General features: G+C 42.1%; 2 protein-coding genes across 2 annotated transcripts; both read right to left on the reverse strand.

Annotated features, from left to right (window-relative positions):
* Positions 1-1,656: 1,656 nt before the first annotated feature.
* Positions 1,657-9,347, reverse strand: LOC116614488 (angiotensin-converting enzyme). The gene is made up of 6 exons (XM_048732815.1): positions 9,203-9,347; positions 6,520-7,708; positions 4,322-4,545; positions 3,856-4,099; positions 2,966-3,088; positions 1,657-2,462 (listed from the first exon to the last, which is right to left on the reverse strand). The coding sequence occupies exons 2-6, from the start codon at positions 7,551-7,553 to the stop codon at positions 2,201-2,203; spliced, it is 1,887 nt and encodes a 628-aa protein (XP_048588772.1). The 5' UTR covers positions 7,554-7,708; positions 9,203-9,347; the 3' UTR covers positions 1,657-2,200.
* Positions 9,348-9,865: 518 nt separating this feature from the next.
* Positions 9,866-14,835, reverse strand: LOC5507095 (angiotensin-converting enzyme). The gene is made up of 5 exons (XM_032375562.2): positions 13,651-14,835; positions 11,880-12,103; positions 11,185-11,428; positions 10,644-10,766; positions 9,866-10,406 (listed from the first exon to the last, which is right to left on the reverse strand). The coding sequence occupies exons 1-5, from the start codon at positions 14,703-14,705 to the stop codon at positions 10,061-10,063; spliced, it is 1,992 nt and encodes a 663-aa protein (XP_032231453.1). The 5' UTR covers positions 14,706-14,835; the 3' UTR covers positions 9,866-10,060.
* Positions 14,836-19,288: the final 4,453 nt, after the last annotated feature.

Below are 19,288 nucleotides of genomic sequence, written 5' to 3' on the forward strand. Positions count from 1 at the left end.
AGCCACCTAAGAGATAATAGTCCGCTGAATGGGTAAACGAACTCCCCCCTCTTAAAATCTAATATTTCCCAAAAATATAAGAACGGTCCAGCATAAACTGAGAATTAGACGTTCTTATGAATACAAAAAAGTGAAACTTACTGCATTTGGATTTAACTCGCTGCCAACACCACAGGGCCCCCGAATGGTCTAGCACTTGCGAGGGAGACCGAGCATGTTTAGTTGTTGAATAAATCGAGCAGCGAGAACACCGAAAAACACAATGCGAGCACGGCGGAAAAAATGCGCGAGCATGCGAGCATTAGCCAAAAACTGCGAGCACATCGAAATTTCGGGGACCATTCGGGGACCTGGCTCACAACAAGGCAAACGGAATCTTTCATAAAAGAAAGCGCGGAATAAGGCGGAAACACAACAACTTTTTCCACAAAAAAGAGCATTTCTAATGAGTTGACAAACAAAAATTAATAACACGACAGCTCGCCCTATCTCTCTTACCTGTATCAGCTGCAAGATCATGGAACACATTGTTCTCAGCCATTTGAACAAACACATATCATCTAACACCATACTATCAATATTTCAACATGGCTTTCGTGCGGGTTTGTCTTGTGAGACCGAACTAGTCCTCACATTTCATGACTGGGCAACCGTGCTAAACCATCATGGCCAAGTGGATGCTCTGCTCCTAGACTACAGTAAAGCTTTTGACAGTGTCACACCCAAAGCTTTTGAAAAAGCTCTCTTATTATGGCATTAGGGGAAAAACATTGGCTTGGATATCTGGTTTCCTAAATAAGAGGTCCCAGTATGTGGCAGTCAATGGCACCCAATCTGATAAAGTACAAGTAACATCAGGAGTACCACAGGGTTCCGTACTGGGACCGACCCTGTTTTTTGTTGTATATCAACGATATCTGTAAAGCATCAAATTCTCATATCAGGCTATTTGCAGATGACACCATCATATACCGCCCAATCATATCCATGGATGACCATACTGCACGCTTCAAGATGATCTGGATAATGTACTTGATTGGTCAGCAGCTTGGCAGATGGAGTTTAATGTAACCAAGTGTTACTTGTTGTCAGTCACCAAGAAGCGGAGACCGTCATGTTATCAGTATACAGCAAGTACGGAGTCCTTTGCCCAAGTATCAGATCAAGATTACCTAGGAGTACGGTGTAATAAGCAACTGCGCTGGGGCCCTCGCTGTGCCAAAATAGCTACAAAGGCCAACAGAACACTGGGTGCGATCAGAAGAACTTTAAAACCCTGTGCCCCTGCAGTTAAGGAACGTGCGTACCTCTCCCTTGTTAGACCGATGCTTGAGTATGCGTCAAAATCTTGGAGTCCCTACACTGACACAGATGTTTTGCGGTTGGAGCAAGTTCAGAAGAACGCTGCTCGTTTTGTCTGCAACAATTATGACTACCAAGCAAGATCATCTGAACTGGTTAACCAGCTAAACTGGGACACATTGAAAATAAGGCGACTTTACCATCAAATAGTATTACTGTATAAATTTTATAATAATCTCGTGGCTTGTCCTCTCCCTAGCTGTGTCGTTCCGACAAATCGATCTACTCGGAGGCACTCACTTAGCTTTCAACAATTGCACTCGAATATTCTTTCCTTTGATTATTCTTTTTTTCCTAGAGCAATAAGAGCATGGAATTTACTTCCTGATAATATTGTAAACCTAAGTAATCTGGAGTCCTTTAAAACAGCAGCTTTGCCAGCCATCAGGCAACTAAAGGTGCCTCCGCATCTCCGCCGGCTGTAAACTGGCCGTGCCCTCCCCAGTATTAGCGTAAGCTACTTTATACTATTGTATAGGGGAGTAATTTATTGAAGTATAAAGTATAATACTTTAATTTATTAAAGTATTGTATATGTTCTTATTTCCTAAAACCGGGTTTAACCTCTACCCGGCTTACGGGTTTCCTGTGGCGAGTGAATCAATCACATGGAAGGCTGGGGCGAGAAATGCTTCATCGAACGTATAAACAGAAAACAAATACATAATAAAAATATAATAGAGTACATACCAAAAAATCACAATAAAAATCCAAACAAAACTTTATCCAATGAGCTATATCCCAGCACAACAATTTCCAATAAAACAATAAACTAAACCTGACTGAAATGCTACCAGTATAGGCATGAGTTTAGGTCCGATTAACGGGACCAACATGGTTAGTACAAAGCAATTAGAAGTGCCGCCAGTATAGATCCAATAAAGGGAACCAACATGGCTCCGGCACTGGAGGGGCATTCGTCGTACGCGCCATCATTAGACCAGCCAATAGTGTACTTGTATTCCTGGCGCTGGCTTTTCAACCAATCAGAGAGCGGCTTGAAGTATTCTTTGAGCGCGCTGACGTCCATCTTTCTCGTCCCAGTCATCTGCTCAAGGGCGAGCGGCCAAGGCTTACTTTTACCGAGTGAGAGCATGTCACTGGAACGAGAAAAGAAAGTTAGACCGGTAAGCCTGTGGTGTATTCCTCCAGAGGTAGAATAAGGAGGGTAAAGGAATTGTGTTGAAATGCTTGGAGACCCAGTGTGCTTTGCTGTCTTTCTCAGCAGGGGAGAATTTATATTTCCCTGATTTTCAAGACATGTCTACCTCGGTAGAGTTGTACATGGTGTATTTGTGAAAAGGATCTTGGTATATGTTAGTATATCTTACCCTAGTTTCTTGCCGGCCTCGGTAGAGTTGTAAATGGTGTATTTTTGAAAAGGATCTTGGTTCATGTTGGTATGTAACATGTCATATCTTACCCTAGTTTCTTGCCGGCCTCGGTAGAGTTGTAAATGTCTAAATGGTGTATTTTTGAAAAGGATCTTGGTTCATGTTGGTATGTAACATGTCATATCTTACCCTAGTTTCTTGCTGGCCTCGGTAGAGTTGTACATGGTGTATTTGTGAAAAGGATCTTGGTATATGTTGGTAAATCTTACCCTAGTTTCTTGCCGGCCTCGGTAGAGTTGTAGATGGAGCACTTATGGAGTGGGCCTTGGTGACCAGCGGCTTCGCATGCCGCCTTGTGAAACTGGAATTGCAGCACGAAGCTCACAAAGTACCTAACAAAAAAACACAAATTGCATGTTTAATAAACATTAGCAGTGAAGAGAAGAAGTTTTTTTTTCAGAGATGGTCATTTTTTTTTCGTAACCAATCATCTACTTTCAGGCTATTAAAAGAAGCGGCTGACTCTAGGGGGTCCAAAGCAGGCTTTACCGGGACAAACTTGTTACATTCATTAGTTGAAAATTGCCTTTTAATCATGTTTCATTTTTCTCACTTTTTTTTTTAATATCCCATCTTTTACCGCATAGGAAGGGGTGCAGAGCGGGTGACGCCTATTAAGCAATCATACTTAATGTACAGGGTGTCCCAGGAAACGTATCTGATATACACTATTTTTCCAGGAAAATATTCAAAATATGGGGCACCGAAGAAACATAACTGACACATGGGGTTTTCAAGGAAAAATTAATGATTTCTAGAGCACTTCCTGGAAACACAACTGATTTATGTATTTTCAGGAAAGCATACTTGATCCACGAGACTTTAAAAGAGTATACTAGATACAGAGGACAGTTCAAGACATAACTGGTGCATAGTGTACTTCTGGTATTTCCTCTTTACCTGACATAAGGTGCGTTTCTAGGAGCTAGCCTTGTATTTCCAAGAATTCCCCTGACATACGAGGATTTCCCACGTACCTTATGTACGGTGAATTTCCAGGAAATAACCTGATATACGGGCTATTTCCAGGAACTGTTATGTAAACGAGATATTTCTAGGAATTCACCTGATATGCGTGGGACTTCCATGAAATGCTTACCTGATGTACGGGGTGTTTCCAGGAATGTGGTACTTGGCGCCAGGGTCGAAATCGTTCTCCGTGCGGCAGACTGGAGGCTTGATGCCCTGGTACTTTGTACGGAGCTTCCACCACTCACGGTTATAGTTGTCGGATGTGATGTCTCCGCTGAAGACCTTCCAGCGCCATTGATCAATCAAGAAACCAAAGGGCAAGAAGGCGACCTTTCGTAGAGCCATTTTCATCAGGGCGTTGATATCCGATTCTGATGCGGTAAAGTATAGAATCATTCACAGAGCCGAAATTGTTCATATTGAAAAAAATGGCGCATGTCTCACCCCTCCCATCAGTATTGAGTGAAGATTGTCATCTTCTTTCAGGGAAAAAATAGCAAGAAAATAAAAACAAAAGCTTCTTTTTAAAAATTGGACGAAAGCCGAGGCTAAAACCTCGTCGTCAGTTTTATGGTGCTTCACCTCTCACTCACTCGAATCATTGCTGACAGCGTCCAGCAGACCAATCAGCTTGAGGTGTGTAGGCGTGTCCACGGAAAGGGAGAGGGTGTCGCCTACCGCCTCGTGGAAGCCCGGGTTGGCGCCCGTCCGGTACTCGAATGGCTGGTCCCAGTACTGCAGGTAATACTGAATGTGACCAAGCTCGTGGTGTGTTGTGACCAGGTAGTTGTGCGTGATGGTCGTGCATTGCTTGATCCTGTTGGATGTAACAACCAGATATTTCACAGTGTGGGGGAGGGGGCCCTCAGTGTTTGTGTATCGGGAGGGGGGGGGGGGGGGAGAAAAGGGGAGTGGCATTCAGTGTTTGAGTGGGGGGAGGGGCGTTTCTGTTCAGAAATAAATATATTTTTTCCATAAGTCAAATTCGTGCCTTTTATTGTTTACATATATTTCTGAATACGTTAGATTAAATACGTAATAAATTAAGTGCGTTGTCACAGGAAATCAATTTAATAAATTCTTCGTGGTACTAATTTTTTGTGTAATACAAACATTTTTGCCCAAAATCGACTACAATAAAAACAATCGAGGAATACGGAATTATACTAATATTTTCCTGATAACCCTGATATGAAGAATCTGATCGGAAATGAGGGCTTTAATTTAGGGATTCACTCGCAGCTTATGATGACAAGCGGTTCAAGCGGAAACACGTCTTAGCCCAGTATCAGCTTAGTGCGGGGACTGCATTTTACCGAGTGACCACTTGTTAAAGAATGTCGACCAGCCACTTCTTCTGATATTGTTTATATTTGCTAATATAACCATTCATTAGCAAAAAGTCTGATAGCTTATTAAGGGTGGGCGGGACGTTGTGGTTTGCGGTATTGGCCTTTTTTGTACGATATTGCGGTGGAAGAGCAAAAGACATGCGGTGTTGCGGTATTTCAAAGCACTGCGAGATGCGAGATTTTGTTTTTTAAACGGTAAAAAATATTTTAATATTGCGGTGTTAAGGTGTTAATTAGTCCTGCGGTACGCGGAATTTGCTCGTGGTACGGGATAATCTAGCGGGAAACCTAGGAAATATCGATGTGTCGCACACGCTCTTCAAAACCTCGTCCTTCTGTGCGGTATGCGATATTTCCTTTTTTTTTCTGCGGTATTCCGGAATTTTCGAAAATTTTGTGCGATACTGCGGTTTAATTGCTTGAATTAGCCGATAAAAATGGATGCTTTTTGGCGACTGGCGGTAGGACTGGCCTTCTTCAACGCCTCATTGTGAGGAGATAAAACATTGGATAATGGAATCTACTTTGAATTGAAGGCCTTAGCTGTCCACAGCCTTGTGATTGGCGTTCTCTCCTGGGGTCCCTGTGGTTGGTTGAAAGACAAGGGGTTGGGAAGAGCCAACCCAAAAAATGTGTGGTGACATCATAACCACAAGGAAAGCCAAACGGAAATGTTCAACTAATAGGAGAACTAGTTTGGTGTGATTCAAGTAAAGTCCCAAGAAAATCATAACCTAGATTTTTTCCCTCGCAAGTAGTCGGCAAAAAAAACGATTGTGGAATCCACCACTTGAGATCGGATGACTTAAATTTTTCGCATCTTTATCAACTTTTAACCTGATTTTTGTCATCTGCATTTTATGAGCTCATGTAAGCACTGTATTTAAATCAAAAGCAGCAGTGGCCTCAGGTTGTAAAATGTCAATAGGAGAAAGATAACGATAAGAGATAGTTCAAATAGTTCACATGGTAACGCTCACAGCTATGGATACGGAAATGCATTACAAGAAGAGATATCAAGACTGACAAGACATTAGACGAGACAGGGCTGAAGAATAACATGTCCTTTCCCCTGTATTTAAAAATCGGCATGACGGGATATCATATCTAACGCAAGATTGTTTTATGACTGATTCTACAGCTGAGAAGCCTTGAATTCAGAGATCATTTTTCAGAGTTTTTAAAAAAACCCTTTAGGAATAATTCTCAAAAACCCCTAGGCAAACAAGGGGACGCTAACATAAATTTTAAAAAATGTTGAGAAAAGCTCCAATTTTTCTAATGACGATCAACTTCTAATTTCTCCTAACTATTCCTGATACCCAAAATATTGTTCAAGATGTAAGATTTTAGAAAGGACGATATAGCATGAAATCTCCCCAGCCTATCAACAAGGATCATAGTAACAACAGTAAGGAGTATCTTTATTCTGAGCTTACCTGACATCACGGTTGATCTTGAAGTCCCAGGCGGAGGCGTGGCACTGAACTTCCCGTCCCTCGGGTTTCACGATCATCGACTTCTCATAGAAAGACTTGGGAAGCGCCTTTAACCCGATGGATGTAAAAAAAGACTCTGCGAGCTGGACCATGCGGAGCTGCGTGTAATTCTGCGCTACCATAGTCTTCGTCACGTCCAGGCTAGGCTGGTTCTCATACGGCTCAATGATATCGTAGATATTCACCCAGCTTTGTGCCCACATGTTTCCAAACACATGCGCAGGAATGGGGCCGGTTGGTTTGACCTGCGAATACTTCTTACTCAGCTTATACCTCACGTACGCGTGGAGCTCTTCGTAAAGCGGTCTCAGGTCTTCGTACAAGGCTTCCACACTGCTTTCTAAGTTGTCTATCTCGTACCATGACCGCCACCATTCCCCATTATCTGCCCATCCGTTCTCCTTAGCCCCTTTGTTGGCGAGCTCTACAAATTGCTTGTAAAGGGGTCGCAGCTCGGGGCCCGTGGCGTCTCTCCAGCCTTTCCATACAAACTTGAGTCGCTCGTAGTCTCGAGAGTTGCTAAGAATCTTGTACAAGTGAGGGTCAAGAGAAAGCTTGCTGCCGTCGGTATCGATCACTTTCCCCGAGCCATAAATCTGGTCCATTTTTCCCTCCACGTCGTTCAATGTTTTCTGGACGTCCTTGTCGGAAGAACTCGCTGTCTCAGTGACCATCTTAATTTGCCGCCGGGTATCATTTGAAAGTTTGGTTAAGTCGAATTTCTTCGCTTCTTTCCGGGCCTCTTCTAAAAACGCTGAGTACGTCAGACTAGCCTGTGTCCGCTTATTGAGGTTCTCCACAGTGAGATTCGTAGCGTAGTTCCACGATGCCTCGCTTGATTTGTAAGCTTCGTTAGGAGCAACTTGGTTATATTTCTCGAGAAAGGCGAGAGTCCGGTTCTCTTCCCCTTGGTCAAACGCTGCGTTGGCAAACCCGGCTAAAAGCACGAGCAAAAGAGCTAGAAATCTTGACATTGTAGCGAAGATTTCAATGAGTCCCTACGGATGTAACAGCAAGTCTATACTCGCTTTCTGCACCCTCTCCGTACTAGGTACGCTGATATCAGCACCGTGTCCCGGGGAGTAAACTGAGCGGAGTGTTGAAACAAGTTGACAAGCTGTGTTTATTCCTGTGACAGCATACAACAAGACAACAATAAGAAATCAAACACACCCCACATCTAAGATTTATAACAATAAAATGCTGTTAAAGAAGTGAATGATATTTCTAGAGTTAAACGATTTCTATTTGTTTCCTTGCCGCTTGTTAAAACTTGGATGTGTTTGCGAAAAGCTTTTTTTTTTATCATCTCACGTGTAAGTAACACGGTGACAAAGTTCAACCTTTGGCAGAGTCATTGGCGCGCGCGGCGCATTTAATCATCCAAGTTATCTTTCCCTTTCTCCTGCTTCTTGATCTCATTATCTTTATCTTCTTCACAACAAAGATAAGTAAATTTGTCTCGATTTGTTTGTCCCCGTGTACTCACTAGAGTTATCTATTCTGATTTCGACCACCACCAGGGCTTACTTTTTCTGACAGTTAATCCGCATAATTCAACAGAACTCTTACAATTCAGTCTAAACAGATTATTTGCCTAGGACATAGCTTGTCAAGCTTTACTTTTGTTCTTCAAGAGGTGCTTAGCAACGCAGGCCAGCGTCATAAGGGGTGTATAAGCAGCCTGGTCCCAGGCGTTCTTTGCGGGTTTCCTATCCCAGCCCCCAGGCTACCTCACAGTTCATCTCCGAGCACAGGAAACCCGGTAAGAACGCCTGGGACTAGGCTGGTGTAAAAGGAATTTTGTAAATTATGGAAACGCATTACTTATGCAATAAGCACACATTCATGACTTTTCAACTCTCGTTTTAATAGACATGCTGGGGGTATGATCTTTTTTGTCGGTCTTTTGCGAATATCGGACCCCCTATCAGAGATTCTCGCGCCGTTGAAACTCGACATACTCGAGGATCCAGCGCTACACGAAAACTGCCAGGAAAATCACTTACACGTGCCGAGTTACCTTTGGGACAGCTCGCAAAAAGACTCGAGAGAGCAAAGAACGAATGCCGCCGGCTGAGTGGGCGGCCGCGCTCGGACTAGCTTCTCATGCTTAAGCATGTAACCATTCGAATAAGGGCCTCTTAAATGAGCGCACTCCATGAATAAGCACCTCCAGCATCTCTCTTTTAAATATGTTTAATACTTTATCAAGTATTTGACAAAACTTTGGCTTTGCTGGGACTGAAGACTGCAAAACAACTCTAGATTTGGTCATGTTGACACTTTCAGCGCGTGAGTCGACTCGATCAATATGCATATTTTCCAAACAAGCTAACCTATTATCAATGAAACGGAAATAAGCATTGGCCTTCACATGGTGTGAAGTATTTTTGTATTTCCAAATTTTTTTTTCGATTTTCTGAGCAAGTATAACGATTCCATTATGAAAACTGCAACGACCTTTATCCAGAGTCTACCTACAAAGGCTTTGAGAAGTCGCAACAAATAAAAAAGTACCTTCTTTAAAACAAGCACAAAATTTACAATACTCTTAAATAAAAGAAGCTAATTTTGTGAAAGGTTGTTTGGAGTAATCTCGCGGGTGAGTGAGTTGTCTTACCTCGCTGCAGAGAAAGCGCTCCCACTATCATAACCAACAGCGGTATGCGGTCACCACGCGCGAGCGAACACACTTCTATCTAGTGTCTGTTTAGAATGATGTTGAAACTCGCTGAAAATGTGGAACAAGGGGGAGAAACGATACGAAAAGACGAAAATCAAATGTCAAAACACCACAGGTACCGGTACAGGAACGGTTTGTTGATGTTTATTGAGCATGTGACCGTGTATCAATTGTCTTCATAGCTGGCGAGGCGCGAAACAAATAGGGGGGGAGGGGGAAGGGAATTCTATACACTGGAAAATGGGTGGAAGCCAACACTATTTTTTCGTCCATGCACAGTGCAGTAAACTTGACTTGATAAACTTAGCGCAGTAATCAGTACCTGACCAGCTTTGTACTTGACTTTTTATTTTAGTAGTTGTTAACTCGAAGAACTGACCCACTTCGAAATTAAATGCACTTCGTATTCTGGTATTGTTTTCAACGTTAATTGCAACGGCGGCTTCCAAAAGAGAATGTGGAAATGAAATAGAATAACAGAGAATAGATGATATAAACAAAATCAACCTTCACGTGTGATCCATTCTCGATTTATTATCTAAACTAAAAATATTTTCTTTAAGCCTGAGAGTAGCGAAAAGAGAATAGAATAGAATAATCTTGAATTCAACATTAACTTTAATATTAACATCAACATTAATAATCATATTTCTTCTTTTAGTATTTCTATACAAGCCGATAGCAATAAATAATTTTGTTCCGTCCTCTTTACTTACACTGTACAACGGAATTCTTCACAATTCCTAAAAAACGTCCAACGGTTCGCTATTACTGCACCATTCGCAGATGAAAAACTCATAAAATATACTTTTGTAGACAGGACGCCATGAAGCAAATTCCAAGAATCACATGAGTACTAAGTCCAGCGGTCTTTGAGGCATGCGCACTTGGAAGTGCGGTGTGATGCGAAGAAGTGGGTTCCACAGGCGGCAGGAATGTTGGGGGCTCGCAGGGGTCGTAATCCGGACCCTCGGTCCCAGGCCATCCTATTTTGTATTTGTTCTGACAGCGCTGCTCGACGAGCCATTGATAAAGAGGATGAAAGTATTCCTTGAGAGGGTTCACGCTCATATCCCGTGATCCCGTGAAGGCCTCGAGGGTATCCCGCCAGGGTTTGCTTCGCCCCATCTCTAGCATAGCACTAAAGGATAAAATAAGAAATGTTGACAAGCTACTTCGCAGTAATTCCCATCAAGATGTTTACACAGGAGCTGTCGTTTGCAAACTTGCTAGTGTACATAGAAAAATGGTAGCTGTTGTTCGCAAACTCGCTAGTGAACATATTAATGTTGATTCTGCTGCTTCTCTTCTCTAAATCAATGATAGTTCAACTTAACTTCAAACTTCGATACTTCGATATCACATCTTAGCAATTTACCTCAGTTTTTGTCCGGCCTTTGTGGAGTTGTAGATAGAACACTTGTGCAATGGCTCGTTGATGCCCGCGATATCACAAACGGTCTTGTGGAGCTGAAACTGTAGAATCCTGCTCAAGAAATACCTACGAGAAACAGGGTTTGTTTTATTGTATATGTATCAGGAAATACCCCACGAAAAATAGCTGTATTAATCATACATGAATAAACCAATCCTCTCAATCCACAATCACCGTCTCCCTGTTCTTCATGTCTCAAATCCGTCCCCTTTTCGACTTGTCTCAAATCCGTCCCCTGTTTGACCTATCTCAAGTCCGTCCCTCTATTCCACTTGTCTCAATTCCGTCCCATGTCCCAGTTGTCTCAAATCAGTCCCCCTTTTTAACTTGTTTCAAATCCGAAATCCTTTTCGACTTGTTTCAAATCCATCTCCTGTTCGACCTACATCAACCCCGTCCCCCTTTTCGACTTGTCTCAAATCCGTCTGCCTGTTCGTCTTTTCTCCACCCCCTATCCCGTTCCTCAGCTCATTGTCAGACTTACTGTATGTATCGCGCATTCGCCGCGATGTGGAATTTGGAGCCGGGGTCAAAAGTCGTCTCGTCCCGACTGATGGGCGGCCTGACACCCTGATGTTTGACGCGTAGCTCCCACCATTTTTTGTTGTACTCAGATGAGTCGATCTCGCCCGTGTACACCTGCCATCTCCACTTCTCCAGTAGATATCCAAAGGGAAGAAACGCGATCTTACTGAGAGCCATCTTCATAAGCGCGTTTATCTCAGCCTCTAGTAATAAGAAGGATTTACAACCTTCTTAATATAAAGCATCACATCTAATCAATAGAGACTTCTCCATTTACTATATACAATGATCACTCAAATCAATCATCACCGTGTAGCCAGGTATCTACTCGACGCTCACTCGATGTTTACACGGCTTTCACACGGCTTTTACTCGGTATTTTCTCAGTGTTTTCAATAGGTCGGCTTGCGACCGCCATTTTGCTTTGTACTGGTCGGGCTAAAGCTAGGAAGAAGGCGCGTCTAAATAAAAGAAGATGTGGTTCCTCACGCTGAAATCACCGAGTAAACATAGACGTCAGCCGGTTACACCAGGAGCTTGGGATACCTGTGGCCACACCTTGTCATGTATAAGTTAAAATGGTGCTTCCAGAAGTTAAAGCTAACGCTCTAACGTCATTTATATAGTGGCATAGTATTTAAGTCATATACTCACCCTTGTCTTCCATGTACTCGTCGAGAAGTTTGACTTTGACTAGATGACGGGGCGTGTCTACGGACAGGGCTATGGTGTCCCCCAGGGCTTCATGGAAGGCCGGGTTGGCGCCGTCACGGTAGATGTACGGCTGGTCCCAGTACTTGAGGAAGTAGTAGATGTGCCCCATCTCGTGATGCGTGATGATCAGGTCTTGGTGAGTAATCTCGGTACACTGCTTGATTCTAACAATAACAGGAAATGTAAAGCAATCAAACAATAACAGGAAATGTAACGCAATCAAACAATAACAGGAAATGTAACGCAATCACACAATAACAGGAAATGCAATCATACTTTAACAACAAAATGTAACGCAATACGCAATTTCTTAGATGAGTATTATAAAAGGAATGATAATATCCTAGGAAACTCTATTCACTACAGATAATGATCGCATTGCTTGCATCTATTCCTAATCTTATAATAAACTAGTATACTATACTGAATATGACACACTAAACACGAGTATTCGACTTTGGCCAAATACTTATTAAGACTGTAATCAGGTTGTGCTAGAAATAGCCTGCACACAGGCACTATGCTATAACTGTTATGTGTTTGCGAGGGTACAATTTATCAAGCTCCTTCTACCCCAACCTCACGCCACAGGGATTTTGGACACTGAAAAATAGCTCCAAAAATAACCGCCAGAGAGAGCCTGTTCGGCTTTGCCCCAGATTCCAGTAATCAAGTGATCAGAATCCTTTTGTCATTTAATTGTTTCTAAACACGGTAGATTGTTTTCAAGGACGTAAATTTAGTTATTACATGGGCTCTCAAAATGCGAGCCTTATACTACAAGAATACTCCTGCGAGGACCATCTAATAACCTTACGTACACTTCCGGTAACATGGCGCGAAAGCATTCTAACTTCCGGTTCGTGAGCTAGAGCCCCTCATGCATCAGTCACAGCGGAAACGACACATTAGGACGGTGTCATTCAAGGTATATTCTTACTAATTCCCACGCCCCCATCCCGTAGCCTGCTAAGCAACCATTTCTATGAAGTTCATCTTCGGTCTATTTCTGATCTACCTGCTAGTGAAGAAAGCGACTAAAAGGCTCTATGCCCTTCGCGTGCTTAAAAAACGTTGGCGTTCCCCAGGGAGATATCGTTGTAATCTTTTGCGCTCTAATTAGGTCTGTACTAGAGTACGCTGCTCCTGGGACGCGCTCCCTGCTTACCTAGAAGAGGTAATTGTGTCTGTGCAGAAAAGAGCACTAGGAATAATTTATCCGGCAGTCGAGTACAGCCACGCTCATGTTCTGGCAGGTCTTGCCCCTCTAACAGAACGCCGCGCACATTTATGTCAGTCCTTAATATCTAAAGCAAAACTATCCACGCTTATTTCGTAATACCTAAGAGCTCCGTAGTCAGTTTTGGCTATTCCCTTATTATAACAGGAAGCCAACGGTTAGATCCCATGAACTGGTCCACTAAGAGGCTGGCCAATTTTGTTACGGCCAAGTACAATTGAACTATTATTTATGTTTCCTTGTAAGTGCAATTAAGTGTATTGACCGCCACATGTAATTCAGGTTTACTGCAAATGAGTGGGAATATAAACTATCATTATTATAGCCGGCTCTCCTTTGGGTTAATTCGGAAATCCCCGTTTTGGTGTCTCGGGATTCCTGTGGCGAGCTCTTGAATTTCGCGCCATGGTCAACCTGAACAACGAAAACACACAGGAGATCCCCACTCCGCTGTTGTAGGATTTTTCTTACCTTACGTCTTTTTCTCCTTTCGAATTTTTCTCGAAGAAATCCAAAGCAGCTGCGTGGCATAAAACCTCTCGATCCTCTGGCTTCTCAAACATCGACTTACTATAGAAACTACCCGGCAACTTCTCAAAACCAATCGACCTAAAAAACGCTTCGGCTAGCTGCACCATCTTAACTGCGGTGTAGTTTTGTTGTCTGAGGTTTTTGGTCACATCGAGGCTGGGTTTTCCTGAGTATGGTTCTACTAAAGGGTAGATGTTGACCCAGTTCTGCGCCCACATGTTGCCAAGGAGATGTGCTGGGATTGCCTGGGAGGAAAGCACGTGGGGATACTGCTCCGAAAGTCTTTGCCGGACGTACGCATGTAACTCTAAGTAAAGCACTTTTAACTCTTGCCAAATGCCATCAATATACTCCTCCAAGTTGGGTAGCTCGTATAGATGTGTCTGGTATTCGTACATGTTTTGGAAGCCATTGTCCTTTGCCCCTTGGTTTGCAAGTGTCACGCAATCTTTGAACAGAGGTCGCATTTTAGGTCCCGTGACCTGTCTCCAGTCACGCCACGCGGCAAGAAGCTCAGGCGAGTTGCGGGAATTCGCCATCAATTCGGTCAATTGAGGATTGAGCGAAAGATTTGTACCGATAGCAGGGTTAGTTACTTTCGCCGAGCTATAAATCTCTGTCATTTCTGACTCCCTTTGAGAGTACTGCATTCTCTTCTCGAGTCTTTTCGGTGCGATAAATGCAGCCTTATAAAGTCCAATCTGTCGTTTCGTGTCTTTTGTTAGTTTCTCAATATCAAGTTGGTTAGCTCTGATTTGAGCGTCCTCTTGAAATCCATAAAATCTAACCAAAGCCTGATCTTTAGCAAGCTTGGTAGTAGGGTTTATATCAGTCCAAAAGTTCCAATTTCCCATAGCTTTCTCTTTTGCTACACTGGACCCTCCGCTGTTGTACCTTGATAAAAATGCTAAAGCATCGAACTCCTCGTCAGCCTTTGAGATCCAAGTACTTGCATGTATTATCAAAACCCCATAAATTATCCCAACAAGCCACATCTCGGGAGTTGACCGTGCAATATGAACTGTATTCTCTCCGTACAAGCGGGACACCAAATGGCCCTTGAAGAAGCGCGTTCGTTAGGAAACTATGCAATGCACAACAGTGTTTATATAATATCGAGATCGGGTGACAATTGATGACAATGTCCAGGATGTCGACTAATTCCTGTGGATCGTATTTAATCCGATAAAAATATGCCACAAATCCACAGCTGTAAAGTGGAAAATCATCGTTTGGTACAAGACCTTACTCTTGTCATCCATTAAACAATAAGCAAACAGTCAAGGAAATAGAGTATGAAGTCTTAAACCGGTACATTCTTTGTCAAGTTTTATCAGGAATGTTCGTGCCGGGAGTAGCAACGATAACCCAAGATAAGGTTTCGAGAGGTAGCGAATTTTTATCAGAAACAGTTTTCGTTTATTCCGGAATAAGGTCAAGCTAGGGTGAAATGGGGAATTAATTTTTTTTTTTAACATCGCACGAGTTCCACTTTAATCTCAAAAAGAATCGGCGCTCTCAACCTGAGACCGTGTAAAGCGCGCGAAATCATAACTACGAGACACAACATTAAAGAATAGACCTACGATACGGGACGGCTCTCCAAAATTTGGGAATCTTCTAGAATGTGTTGTTTTTATTATTATTAGCGTGTGAAGTCTGGCTACAGATAAAATTCCCATTAACCCGGGATGGGATAAAAGGAATATAATCCAAAATACTTCAACTAGAACTATACGGATTATGATGTTAGAAATACCAAGCCCTTTAAATCTCAAGTGTAAATCCCTAAAAAAACGCAAAAGCCAAGTTATAGGAACATAGGGGAAAACGATTTTTTAAATAAAGGAATTGAACGGAAACGGGGATCGTCTTGGATTTGTAGTATAAAACAGTGGCAGGGAACAGGGACTGGAAAACAATTGGAGGAGAAAAGGGATTTAACCCTCCATCCCCCGCCCCTTATTCAGCTACCTTAGGCGAACATGCGGTACTTGAATATTCGGCTAGTCATAGGGGTAACGGGGGGGGGGGGGAGCGACCATGCGGTATGAAACAACCAGGGGGAGGTTTCAGTCGTTATGAAGTTTCCTAGCCTGCATGACTTTCTCTTTCTGGGATTTTATATCCGCGAAAACACACATTTTCTGTTTTAAAAAGTACATAGTCCGCCCGCCAATAAGCTTGCCTTTAGATTTCATATTTATTACCCTGGGTACGAGAGGCACGAGCTCCACTCCGACAACACGAGCCGCGAAGAGTCGAGAACGAGTCCTCGCAGTCGGTAAAGGGGTGTCAACGAAACGAAGACCTAAAACCTAATACCTAAAACCTGTGACCCCAAAAGCTAAGACCCACAAAAAAATTTTAGTTATTATTTAGTCTACCTTGTTTCCCAAATGGCTACACAGTGCGAAAGTTTCATATGGAATTAATGATCCTAATGAGGTAATTCAGCGAATTTTGTTGTGCTTTTCATGGAGGAAATATTCTCATGTGCGCGCCAATGAACTATTTTAAATCGTCGTTTAAATGTCCCATTATAAATTGTAGTTGCACTCATTTTTCAGACACGCTAGCTCCTTTGCCCGAAAAATTATCCCAAAAACTCTCCCGGTAACCTAAGAGACCCGGCAATTACCGTTAATTAGGAAAATGCCCCCAGAAAAGTTTTCGAACTCCCCGGCGAGGAAGAGTGTAGCGTGCCGATACGGGTCCCGACAAGTGAATCATAATTGATGAATAGATTGGCTAAATAGTTATTGAAATCCAAGTTTTGTCGATGTCCTAGACAACTTGCACCCCAACAATTGCTGTGGCATCGACATTTTTCGAAAGAAAGACAAAGAACAAGTAAATAAAGTCTCATTTTGTAGAAAACCTTCTAATAATTTCGCAAAGCTGTTTATATTTTTAGGCGCACTACGACAGCTAAATGTCAAATCATTTGACAGAGATAAAACCTGATTGGTTGGAAGGAAATCCGATAAAATGATTTGCCTTGATTGGTCCACTTTTTACCGGGCAGTGGAATGGTTTTCTCTGTGATGAAAACTTTCTACAACTCGACACAACTAGAACATGGAGCGATTTCCCGTATAAAGTTAGGGGGCAATTAAGATTTTGGAAGAAACACCCGAAAATGTTTACCGGGTGACATTCCGGGTTTTTGAGTTTATCAGGGTTTTAAGAAACGGCCACCTGAAATCACACATATCAAACATATTCCCCACGGATGGTGTCCTTCGTATGCATTGCCTTATATGGGCATTGATGCCCATATTTAGAAGAGCTAAAGTTTTCCCGCTCCCTGATCTCAAGAAAACATGGTGAAAAATACTGATTCCTTTCAATTTGAGACTCGGAGCAAAAATGTTTCAAAAAACTTTATCGCTTGGTCAAATCTTTATCACACAAGTCTTGAAAAGCCCTTAGACCCAGGCCTCCAAGAGATTGGCCGAGCGAGATTTAAGGTCACCCAAATATTGATATGAGTATCGCCCCATGTAAGGTAATCCAGAATCCGGAATCCAGGTTTTTAGGGCCCTTGGAATCCCGGAATCCATAGATTGGAATCCGGAATCCACAGTCTGGAATCCAGAATCCAAATAGTTTCGAAATCCGGAATCTATACTTTTCATTCAAATAAATGACTTAAAAAAATCCCACAATTACCACACAAGCCCTTGCCTTTATTTGCATTTCTAATGAGGAGGTGTGTCTGGTTAGTGTTTAGCATAATTGATTGAAAATTCATTGTCGATCATTGTACAACTTTTTCCGGTCTAATTAGCTTCAATTGGCAGAATTCTTACATTCTTAAGAACACTAGTAAGAGTACAAAACAAGTTCTCCAGTTAAGACTCACAGTTCACAGTTTTATTTTGCCAGTATTTTTCTTATTAGAGTTACAATTCATAAAATTGAGTAGGCAAGGATATCCAGAGAAGCCATAAGCTTATAAAATAGGACTCCCTTCTAACATTATGCATTTTACGGGAGATATACGCATTTTAGCCTGATCTCCCGTTCTTGTTAGAATGAGCGAATTTCATATTAATGTCGAAAATTTAGCCAATCGGGAATGGAAGCCATTCAACAACAAACAAATCAGGAGGCGAAGGAAGTCAAATTTGCGTTTAGCCTTGACGTAAGTACTGGCGCGTTTTGATTTAGTTTGCAATTTCATTGGCTAAAATTCAAAACACTATACCCTAAACCAATAGAAACGCTAACAGAACGCGAGCCTGACTTACTTTTACTTTTTACACTCATCCGAAATCCGCTCTATGAGATAGAAGGGGTGTATTGCACAGAGTATAGCCATTCTCACGTGCACACGTCACCAAAAACTCGGTTTCGTTCGTCTTTGAATAGACCATTACAGCTAAAACGCACGCTCGCGGCATGACGGTAGTTGTGGTAGATTCTTCGAGCAAACTGTAAAAAGTGCGCGTTGCATTCTGGTTCTGGTAGCTGTGGTAGCGTCCTCGGCATTTCTGATTGAAAATATGCAGTTATAGCTGGAATCGCCTATTACTAAAGTGGGAATAATCCTTCAGTGCCTGTGAAACTTTTCGTCAAAAGAGCGAGTGAGTTTGCACTCAGACGTTAATCCATATCAATTGTTTTATTTCCGAGACCCGACTTGAGCAACCCTTTTATGATATCTGTCTGATTATCGATACATTAACGCGAACGCATGCATTACGAATAAAAGGATGTGTCAACTTGAATTCCTACCAAATATACCATGCAAGCGGCCCAAATATTGTGCGTCGCGTCACGGAAGCCATTAATCCGTTTTGCAAAGTTTTTTTTCCTGACGACCGCGTGTGGCTGAGCAGGGTGTAACCTCGTGGAATTTTGGTTTCGAATTTGGACGTCAACCAAATGCCTTTGCTCTTTGAAAAACGTTGCAAGACGTAAAGAAAACAGTGACGCCAGTGACGCATATTTTAGTGATATAAATCATATTTTAGTGTTATAAATGCATGTATAATGCATTTTAGTAGGATACATATCTTAGTGATATAATGCATATTTTAGTTATATAATGCATATTTTAGTGATATAATGCATATTTTAGTGATGTAATGCATATTTTAGTGATATAATGCATATTTTAGTGTTGTATTGCATATCTTAGTGGTGTAATGCATTTTGGTGGTATAATACATATTTTAGTAGTATAATGCATATCTTAGTGGTATAATGCATATCTTAGTGAAGCAATGGTAAACAAATGGTTTCTTTTCACTAGTTGTCCCTTTTTAGCATTACACTTCGATACGCTAATGTTTTCTGTTCATTGCTATGTCGAGAGTTTTGCATGATTTTAATAGAATGTCATTAATATTTTGTTGGAATCCGGAATATAAGTTGTGCCTGGAATCCGGAATCCAAGGGTCGGAATCCGGAATCCAGAGCCTGGAATCCAGAATCCGGAAGCCTCTTGGATTACCTTACATGGGGCGATCAAGTAGATCCCTAATTCCCAATTTAAAAAAAACAAAAAACAAACAAATTTAATAAGCTTATTATCTCATAAGGATCACTGATTCCACATGAAACTTCC

Source organism: Nematostella vectensis, chromosome 9, assembly GCF_932526225.1.
Source record: "Nematostella vectensis chromosome 9, jaNemVect1.1, whole genome shotgun sequence".
Lineage (NCBI taxonomy): Eukaryota > Metazoa > Cnidaria > Anthozoa > Actiniaria > Edwardsiidae > Nematostella > Nematostella vectensis.

Excerpts from the sequence above, each read along its gene's own strand:
- LOC116614488 (XM_048732815.1), bottom strand. The coding sequence starts at position 7,553 with ATGTCAAGATTTCTAGCTCTTTTGCTCGTGCTTTTAGCCGGGTTTGCC. Across the intron at positions 4,100-4,321 it reads CGCTGTCAGCAATGATTCGA|AATCGGATATCAACGCCCTG; the intron begins GTGAGTGAGAGG and ends TTACCGCATCAG. Across the intron at positions 3,089-3,855 it reads GGAAACACCCCGTACATCAG|GTACTTTGTGAGCTTCGTGC; the intron begins GTAAGCATTTCA and ends TTTTTTTGTTAG.
- LOC5507095 (XM_032375562.2), bottom strand. The coding sequence starts at position 14,705 with ATGTGGCTTGTTGGGATAATTTATGGGGTTTTGATAATACATGCAAGT. Across the intron at positions 12,104-13,650 it reads AAAGGAGAAAAAGACGTAAG|AATCAAGCAGTGTACCGAGA; the intron begins GTAAGAAAAATC and ends TGTTATTGTTAG. Across the intron at positions 10,767-11,184 it reads GCGAATGCGCGATACATACA|GTATTTCTTGAGCAGGATTC; the intron begins GTAAGTCTGACA and ends TGTTTCTCGTAG.